Below are 10370 nucleotides of genomic sequence, written 5' to 3' on the forward strand. Positions count from 1 at the left end.
AAGTTCATCCGCGATAAAGTCTGTTTGTCAGGTACTGACAGCTAATGATGGCATACGTCATCTTTTTCCTATTCAAATCTATTGGTCCAATGACTGTTAGTCGGGGCGTGGCTATCTTTGAATGTCGTCCTCTGATTGGCTACTTGGCGAAAACACATAGGCTTGTTGTACAGCCGCAAGGTTCTTCTCCTTTCTCAGCGGAGTTAAATCCAAGTTTTTATAAAAAGTTAAAGAGTAATGTAATGTAAGTCTGGGTATAGTACAGTCTGTCCCTAAATTACGGACGTCCGTTTTATGTTTTAAATCGGACCTAACTTTATATTTTTGTAAGAAAGTAAAAAGAAGAAGAGAAGTCACCATTGTTCGAGCTGGACCGACTAACGTAAGTTTTTAAGCTAACATGCTAACTGGCCAGTGTTAAGATAGTGTGGTACTGAGTAACCAGAGGCTGGTATGAAGCAGAAAGGGGTAAATTTCACTGCCCCAGGTTGTGGCTTCGAGCTGGTGTTAAACTTCTTACGGTAGTAAACATAGTGTGGCGTTTACAATCCCCTCTTTAAAGCTCCCTCAAGTAGCACTAAAATCTGTCTGAACGGTGTTCATTCTGATGGATGTGTTCAGTAGAGATTAATTAATGAATTAAGATTAATTACTGATCATTTGGAATTAGTATAATCATTGGTGTTGGTTGTGATATAACTTTAAGAATCACAAACAGCAGCATGTTGGGGCATTTTAAGCTTACGAAATGAATATATTTTAAAGTAGTACACATAATTAGAGTAATTGTTTAACTGTATTTGCCTTACATGATTATGGTCACTTTAATATATTTCATATACCTGCATTAAGATTGTTCATTTACATGGCAGTTTAGTAATACACAATTATACAGGCATACACACACTCTTATATCTATAAACTGACAGTATTAGTAGCAGTAGTAGTATATGGCATATTTACACTCATTGTTTATTTGGTTTACGTAAAATGAATGCAGCCTTGCAAGAAATACTAAAAATGTTTGTTGAAAGGTGTTTCAAAAGGGATTAAAATATATGGTAATTTAGGAAGCTGTAGTTTGAGTGTATTGTTTAAATGTATTGCATTATACTGGAAAGTGTTTCTATTATTTAGTGTTTTTTATTTATTAGGTGTACCTGGTTTATTTGTACACCTAGTTTTAGGTAGTTGTACGCAATAACATGGCAACTGAGTGTATATATCAAATGGAGTACAGAACCACCAAGTCTTTATTGTAAGTTTATTGTTCTATCAAATCTGTATCCTAATGTCTATTATTAAATACACAAACTCAAGTAACCAAGTTGTACAACAGTTCATTTAGATGTAATGTACACTTTTCCTTGCAGGCTTTCCAGATATCCTGTTCCTGTGAGGAAGAATTACCGGTCAGTATCCCACTGTGTACTTGTTTCTTTCTTTTGTTTTGGTGCGGTTTTTGCTGGCTCATGGTGTAATGCTGAGTGGTGTTTCCATATTTAGATTTTGCTCTCAGTGGCAGTACCATTTTAGTGCATCAATGGGCTGTAAGCACAAAGAAAATATCTGCTGTGTGTTTAAGGTGAAATCATGTCCTATTTGTGACTCAAACGAGTCAGTGATTACCTCCCGTGAAACTGTCATTAAAAAACAACCTCTTGTTTCCTTTGATGTGTGTTTAGTCATCAATCACTTCTTCCTCTTACACATTTGTTCATGCTCACTGTAGCTTTGTGAGCCGAGAATGTTTCTCTCAAACACACCCAGCTGGCATACAATGGTGGAAAAGGCTGCACGAACACTGGCACACATTAATCTGTGATTATAATATGCGCAGGAACACGTACTGCACAGATTACCAAAGCCCTGGGCTTTAGTTTGCGTTATAACCAACATTCCACGTAGCAGCAGGCACAATAAACTGGGCAAAGAGATTATTTAATTCTCTCTAAACTTTTCTTTTCAGACAGGTTGGTTAAAACACAAATACTCAAAGTATATGGACTATAAATGGCAAGGGGCTGTTTTAACTAATGGATTATGCAAAGATACAAACCTCTTCTTTAGAAATTGCTATAGCAAACCAGCCGCAAGGTTACCTGTATATTCAACAAGCTCCAATCTGTGTATTTTTCAGGAGGCCCTAAACTATAAAATGTTGCCCCAGTTCTAAGTTTATTATTAAGTTTCTACTGCACCTCATACTGCAGTGTTCACTGAGAGATTTAGTTAATCTTAGTTAGTTAGTTAATAGGGATGTGTTGTGCAAAAGAAGAAGGCAATGTAGCATATCATTGAGTGACCTTTGTGTAAAGTAGGGCTGAACATATTTAGATTACTGGAAAAAGAACACGGGTGATCATTTAAAATGCCTAATCAATAGATGTGAGACAGTTTATGTGCCAGTGCCATCTGTTTTAACTGTCTCTGAAAACTTTTCAGATAAACACACTGCTTGTTTGCCTTGTCTTTGTTGTCTCTGGCTGGCTGTTATTTAGCATAAAGAATGAACACAGTTTGCAAATAACGGGTCTGCCCCATTTCCCATTTTTGTGTCTGTGTGTGTGTGTGTGTGTGTGTGTGGGAGGAGGGGCTGGTAACTTGGGGGACAAATGGGTGTGGCTAGTTATGACCTCATGGAGAAATGAGGTAGTGGTTGGCCCCCGGTCTTTACTTGGTGCAGTCTATCATATCCATGTAGGTTGCTTATCTCTGTCCTTTCCTTTGGTGGAAGTTGCACACACACACAGCAGGTTCATCTGTTTTGCTACGTTTTCCAGAGCTTCAGTTTTAATTTAGTGACCTTTTTTATGCAACAAAATCATGCAACAGGTTGCTGGTCGCTCTTTCCTTTCAGTGGCTACCCCTGACTTGCATTCACACACTCTGGAAATGATATTTTTCCTGCTGTCTGTGCTTGTGCTCTGTGGGGTTCATTGCTTACTCACCTTGTAGCAACTTTAGCGCACACACGCACATCACCAAGCCTGGATGAACTGAGTCACCGTCTTTGATTGACAGCTCTCCCGTGTTGACCCCGTCCATTCATTCCCATCCTGCTCTCTCGCTCCCTGCCTGCCCCACTTGTGCACGCTGCTGTTTGGTTGGTGTTGCCATGGCACCGTGTGGCCAGAATGAGGCTTCACATACAGCATCTTGTGTTCTCTTCACAGAGGGCAGCTGACGAGATTGAGGTGCGGTGACGCAAAACACACAGTGTATGAAAGCAGCTGTGTGGACTGACACTCAGGACTCTGCAGCTCTGTCTAACACTCATGGGGTTACCTTCCCTTGTCAACATTCAGCAGAAGAACACACGAGCTGACCACGTTGGCTGACTTTTTGCTTGGTTTACCCTTCTCTCACCCAACTCCCTCTGACCAACGATTTGTTTTTTTCTTTCTCATTGGGTCTTGTTTTTGACCGCAACCATTTTTTTGGGAACGAGACTGGGATTTTCCCTCATATTATGCACATCGATGGATACCAGTGGCTCACTGGTTAGCACGCGGACTGAGGAGCAGTCCTTTCATGTCCGCTACAGGTAGGAATCTATACTCTCTCAACTAAGGTATGGTTGTAGAGTAGATTGCCTGGCTCTGTTTTTTCCTTCTTCTTTTTTTTTTTTTTACATTTTGCTTACCGTCATTAGTTTTGGAGGGGGCTGTAAATGAAATTATTGACTGTTGGTCAGGAGAATAAAAATCTCTTTTTATTTGTAATAATTTGAATGCTTATGACAAAAGAGATGTGTCAGGTAACAGATGAGGTATTTATTTATTTGGTGTTACGTTGATGTATTATGTGTAATATAGAATTGAAAATTGAGGCCAAAGTTAAAGTGTTGAGTGGGGGGCACTTTCCATAGTGCTTTCTGTGAGTTTGTTGACAAAAGGCAGGAGAGTTTCCCACAAAAGGCAGGAGAGTTTCCCTAAAAAGGCATCAGCCAGCTGTCCCTACATACGCTGCTAGAGAGCTCTGGCAGCAGGTGTCACCTGCCAAACACAGAAAGACCTGCTCCAGTTAACTTCAATATTTAACAAGCCCTGAAAAATTCATCACTGCTCGCTTTTGTCTTTCTCCACACGTGTGTCCAACTTATTTGGATAGAGTAGGCATCTTCTTTAGGATGTCTGTTTTTCCAATTTATTGTTGGGATGGTTGATTCCATTAGACAACGCTACAGAGCCTGCTTGTGTCTGAGAAGTCTAATAAAGCTACTTAGCATTCACCAGCTCTGTAATCTGCTGGGTGCATACGCTACAGCCGTAATCTCAGGTGACCAGGTCAGAAGAGAGAGCTTGGTAGAAAGAAAAGCAGATTATCTTAGAAAATGCTGAATGAGCAGTTTCTGTGCTGCCATGCATTGGAAGTTAATACTCTGACAACATCACACCGGTCTCCTTGAAAGTTTTTCCAATGCGTGATGCAGAAATATCTCTGACGTCAGAGGATTTTTTTTTATCTCACTGGAAAGGAATGCTATTTTTTTAACCTTTTTTAAAACTTAAATCAACAACAAACAAGACCTTGATCACCTTATTTTAGTACAATCAACTCATTTGGGTTGAGTTGCTCTCTCCATGCTTCAGACAAAGAGAAGTAGCCTTGAAGTTTTTCTAGTGGAAACCTTGGTAGATGCCTCTCAGATGTTCCATGTGCTGTTGTTGTCGTAAAACACGAAAAGCAAGCAGGTAGGCTAGTATTTGCCACATTTACGGTGTTAGAAAAGTATGTTGTTAACTTGGTAGTAAACAAAGAGTACGTTTTTCTAATTTAAGGCCGAAGACTGCGATTACATTGTCGACTATTCATAAAACCATGTTTGCTTTTGTTCACAAATTACAGCTTAGCCGAATGATGAAACAAGCTTCTTTGTTTGCTGTTTTTGTGTCAATTTAATAGCACACTATAGATTATGTAAACTGTTAATTCACACAAGAAATCCAGACTAGACTGCGTCTATATTAGTGTTTCTGGGTCAGTTTTTGATAGCTTTCAGACAAAACCATGAGAAGAAAGCTTCAGACAAACAAACTGAAAAGATTTGGTGTGAATCCGGTCTTTTCCCAACAATTCAGCTTCCTGAAAAACAAAAGTTGGCAGACTAACAATTTTTGCTTTGTGCAAATATGCTGCTTACTCTAAAGATAATCCATGTGCAGATAAGCCACCAGCCATTGTCTGACACTCTTTTCATCTGGCCTTGAATCGCCCGAGCCTAACCTCATTTGTACCTTCACAAGGCTTGGTTATTCAGTTGCCCTAAGAGGACCCACTTCAAATTGCATGTTAAAAATTATATCCTGCATTTTTATAATGATTGCCTATATTACAAGAAACTATTTTTTGCATCCTTTGCTGTCAGTATGCCTGGAAAAGAATCAACAATCAGTCATTTACATATTGCTTTCACAAGCTATATTCATTATATAAAATTCAGGATAATGTGAATTTGATTGTTTCGTTAAAAGTAACCAACTCTATTTAACCCTATTTTAAACCATTTCTAATTCAGAAATGAAGCTAATCAACAGGTGGGTGATGAACATTGATATACTTTTCTACTTTTGCTCTTTGCTTCATTTGACTGTAAAAGGAACCCACTTAACTTTCTTAGGGCATGTATAAAGGATGTGAAATCAACCATAACAAACCCAGTTTGAGCCATTGTTCTCTGTAGGTGGAAGGAAGTAGATAAACAACATTCCCTGTTTGCCTTTACTTAGAAAGAGGTTTTGTTCCTTGGGTGTGAGAGGAGTCTGCTCAGTTGGCTGTAGGTTTCAGCCAGAGAACATCTATTTTTCCACAACTTGTTTTTTTTTTTATTGAGCTTTAATTTCTGTCTTTGGATTCTAGATACCTTGGTGCTGCTCAGTAATAATTTTCTTTCTTGAAACTCAGCCAGGTCAAACAGCAGACCAGATTCTTGACCGACATACTGACTCTGATTCTTTCGGCTGTAGGATGGAGGTGTCCTGCCTAGAGCTGGCGTTGGAGGGTGAGCGGCTCTGTAAGGTGGGTGACTACAGAGCAGGCGTATCCTTCTTTGAAGCTGCCATCCAGGTGGGCACAGAGGACCTGCAGGTGCTCAGTGCCATCTACAGCCAGCTGGGCAATGCCTACTTCCACCTGCATGACTACGCTAAGGCCCTGGAGTTCCACCGGCATGACCTCACCTTGACCAGGTTGGACCTGCACAAGAACCACACAACCCTGCTGACCGATCATTACTATGTTTACTGTTACTAACATAATATGTGTTGCGTAGGACAATTTGTGACCTGCTTGGAGAGGCTAAAGCCAGTGGAAACCTTGGCAACACATTAAAGGTATTGGGGCGGTTTGACGAGGCTGTGGTGTGCTGTCAGAGGCACTTAGACATCGCAAGAGACATTAATGACAAGGTGAGGCTGCAAGGTATTCAAGTACTTTATTGATAATGTATGCAGTGAAATATTATGTGTTGTGTATGGGCGGATTCAGAAGACATCAACCTTCATCACTGACATGTTTTTCTTGGATTTGTGTTAGGTGGGTCAGGCGCGAGCTCTGTATAACTTTGGCAATGTGTACCATGCCAAAGGCAAAAGTATCTGTTGGAGTGGAGCTGAACCTGGAGATTTCCCAGAGGAGGTCATGATGGCACTGAGGAAGGCAGCTGAGTACTACGAGTGAGTAACTATGAGCTGTTTAATATGTGTGGGCAATTTTAATGATACAATGACTGTCTGCTCCTATCCAATCATAATGCATTTGAATATATTAATTTTCAGGGCAAACTTGGCAATAGTGATGGAGCTTGGGGACCGCGCTGCTCAGGGTCGAACCTACGGAAACCTCGGCAACACATACTACTTGTTGGGGAACTTTCACAAAGCTGTAGCTTCTCACCAACAGGTGTGGTGGAATGCTAAAACCCTTTTATTATTAAAGTATATTTGCAAAGTATATTGCATTATAAATGTGACTCAGTTACTTTTGTAATTAGTTATTCTAATAGAAACAATAAAATATGTTTCTGTGTCTCTTTCTTTGTGCAGCGCTTACTCATAGCTAGGGAATTTGGCGACCGCTCGGCAGAGAGACGGGCATACTGCAACCTGGGGAATGCATACATCTTTTTGGGGGAGTTTGAGGTGGCAGCTGAGCATTACAAGTAAGTTTAATAATCTTTTGTATAAAAAAGTATGACGGGTCATGCATACAGGTAAAATTGTATGGCACTGGCATTATCAAAGAACTGTTACACAGTACTATTTAGACATTGCTATGATAAAGTAAATTTTCTTTAAACAGTGGTGGCAGAATACATAAAAACAATGCTGTCCCTTTTTTATTGTTAAATGTATTTCTATGCTCCTTCTTGATTAACACTACAGAAGTCTTGCTACAACCAGCAGGGTAGAAAGGGGTTAACTGGGCAAATCACTTCTCTCTTTCTACATACTGCCGCCAAGATATAAATTTTGGGTGTGGTGTGACATGTCTCTGTTGAAAGACCACTTTTAAGAGTGTTGCGCCACCAAGCATAAATAAGCTTTAAACAAGCATGTTACAAACAGCTCTCTGGCTACTTATAAAAAATAATCTCATTGTTTACATTGTCTGACATTATACGCCCTTCCTAGACTGTGCTTCTTCTGAAAAAGTAAAGCATGTGGCACGTAGGAAGCAAGCCAGAGGCAACTCTTCAGTGTTTTGAACCAGCTTGTGTTCGTGTTTGTCAGGAGAACGCTGCAGCTGGCGAGGCAGTTGAAGGATCGAGCTGTGGAGGCCCAGGCCTGCTACAGTCTGGGCAACACGTACACACTCCTCCAGGATTATGAGAGAGCCATAGACTACCACCTCAAACACCTCATCATAGCCCAGGACCTCAATGACAGGTACACACGTATACATTCACTACAGGAATAAGAATTCATGCTGATATTTCCTTTATTTTAAGCATGCGCATATACATGTATTGAAATTTGTTTTTGATCCAGGATTGGCGAGGGACGTGCATGTTGGAGTCTTGGAAATGCCTACACTGCACTAGGGAACCATGACCAAGCCATGCACTTTGCTGAGAAACACCTGGAGATCTGCAAAGAGGTATGTAATGTAAATGACACATAAAGCAGTGGAAACCATATTCTTATATGTTTTACTTTGAAAACAGGCAAAGAAATCCTTCAATAGTAAATTGAACCACCCTTTGTGTTTGTTTTTGGTTTTTTTTCTAGACTGGAGACAGGAGCGGGGAGCTGACGGCTCGTATGAACGTTTCCGATCTCCAGACGGTTCTGGGTCTGAGTTATAGCACAAATAACTCCACCCTTTCCGAGAATAAAGAGATAGACTACAACCTGCATGGTACGCTGGTCAAGTTACAAGTCACATGTATTGTTTTTAACGGTGTGGTTGGTATAGCAAGTGTTTACATTGTTTATGTGTTTTAGGAGCGAGGCCCAGGATGAGCAGAAGACACAGCATGGAGAACCTGGAGTTGATGAAACTCACTCCAGACAAGATGAATGTAAGAACTTCTCTCCTGTCAAGTCCATAATGTTCTATCAAAGCTCCTTACACTTTGCTACTAAAACCAGATTTATTTTTTCAAGTTTGGACCACAGCAACTAATCCATTCCTGTGTATTGAAGGGTCAGAAGTGGAACAGTGACATCCTGACCAAACAATCCAAACCCTCCCTGGCTAAGAGCTCCTCCAAGCTCTTCTTCGTCAGCCGTCTGCGTGGGAAAAAGTACAAGGCTGGTGGTTCCAGTAAAGTCCTCCAGGACACCAGCAACACCCTGGACACCAGCCAGACACCCTTGCAGGGACCACAGAAGGTACCGGATGCTTCCAGCTGATATCACACATGCCTGAATGCCCTTTAATTTCCTATAGCTATCCTCAAACAAGGCCTGTTCTGCAGTTTTTTTTCATTTTTGTGTTTTTGTGCTTTATTAGCGACTCAGTCCTGACATGCTCGGTGACGAGGGCTTCTTCGACCTGCTGAGCCGTTTCCAGAGCAACCGTATGGATGACCAACGCTGTTCAATACAGGATAAGGGCAGCAGGTTATCATTAAGCAGTGGTCCAGAGTCGCCCCCCAGAGCGATCAGGAAATGTAAGTTTATGCATTCACACTCCAAAGTCCCACAATTTCCACAGTTTAGCTTCCTTTTCACACTGAAACCAAACTTCTCTCATTGATTCTTTCAAACTCTCTAGCTGTGTCAGAGTCTGTCAACGTCTCGGGTGGCCAAGGTCGGCGGTTAGAGGAGTCGTCAGCAGCAGGAGGAAGCCTGCCTGGTCTGAGGCTGAATCAAAACAGCAACCAGGCCGTGCTCAGCCACCTGATGGCCAACGCCGACAGTGCTGAGCCTGACGATGACTTCTTCGATATGCTTGTCAAGTGCCAGGTACTTGATATGACCAAATACACAGCGCTTGAAGAAATGAAACAGTTTCCTGCAAAATGATAAGCATACAATGCATTTATTAACAAGAAATTGTAATGTCCATAACCAGATCTCAAACTGATGTCCCTCTTCCTTCCTCTAATTCCGTCAGGGGTCCCGTTTGGATGACCAGCGCTGTGCCCCTCCCCCTCCTCCGGTCCGAGGGCCTACTGTACCAGATGAGGACTTCTTCAGCCTCATCATGCGCTCTCAGGCCAAACGAATGGACGAGCAACGCGTCACCCTGCCTTCTGCAGCAAACGCTGCAGCCAGGCCCAGCTCCAACTAAACTAAGCACTGAAGGGACATATTTTTTTTAATCTCATGAAGGTGTGGACAGTGTTGGGACTGACCAGGATGGTCACCCAGACGAAAGCCTTGTGTCTCTTTACATTTGTCCTTTTGGACACAACCAAGCACTGTCAGCATATAATGTAGTATACAGTAGGGAAAAAAATCTCAAATTAACAAGGACTTGTTTCACACAACTTGCACAACACTAAGAAACTCTCAGTAGTATCAGGGACAAAAGTGTTGTTTTTTTTTATTCTTGTTTGTCATGATTTTTTACTCCTACTAATTTCATTTCACCTTATGTGTATTTTTCAATACACAACAGCAGTTTTGTTTGTATTTATTGTGCTTTTTATGACTTATGATTCTGTTAACTACCGTCCCAACACACTAAAGTGGTTACACTCACAGTGGTGATTGAGTTGAAGCTACAGCACTCTTTCCATGTATTTTGTATATATGTGAGGGTCTTTTTGGTTTAAGAGTTTCCACTGTCAGTCAAAGGAAATGGTATTTTAAAATGATATAAGAATGAATTAAATCTCTGTACAGCCTTTCTACTCTTTTGTACTAAATGTTTCAGCGAGGTCAGAGGAATAAACCTCATTCATGTAGCCATCTTGT

The 10370-nt window shown here is 41.1% G+C and overlaps 1 protein-coding gene across 3 annotated transcripts; it reads left to right on the forward strand.

Moving 5' to 3' along the window:
* The first annotated feature begins 156 nt into the window (after window positions 1-156).
* gpsm2 (G protein signaling modulator 2) lies at window positions 157-10360 on the forward strand. Of its 3 annotated transcripts, none has more exons than XM_051399660.1 (16): window positions 157-382; window positions 1374-1412; window positions 3177-3547; window positions 5970-6191; window positions 6275-6410; window positions 6538-6677; window positions 6780-6903; window positions 7047-7162; window positions 7734-7889; window positions 7992-8100; window positions 8232-8361; window positions 8448-8524; window positions 8610-8837; window positions 8959-9118; window positions 9223-9413; window positions 9565-10360. In XM_051399660.1, exons 3-16 carry the CDS (start codon window positions 3483-3485, stop codon window positions 9739-9741), a joined length of 2031 nt encoding a protein of 676 aa, XP_051255620.1. In that variant the 5' UTR covers window positions 157-382; window positions 1374-1412; window positions 3177-3482; the 3' UTR covers window positions 9742-10360. The 3 variants fall into 3 exon arrangements, with proteins under 3 accessions (XP_051255620.1, XP_051255631.1, XP_051255640.1); XM_051399671.1 differs by having other exon boundaries at window positions 8649-8837; XM_051399680.1 differs by lacking the exon at window positions 3177-3547.
* The last annotated feature ends 10 nt before the right edge of the window (window positions 10361-10370 follow it).

This window comes from Dicentrarchus labrax, unplaced genomic scaffold (assembly GCF_905237075.1).
Source record: "Dicentrarchus labrax unplaced genomic scaffold, dlabrax2021, whole genome shotgun sequence".
Lineage (NCBI taxonomy): Eukaryota > Metazoa > Chordata > Actinopteri > Moronidae > Dicentrarchus > Dicentrarchus labrax.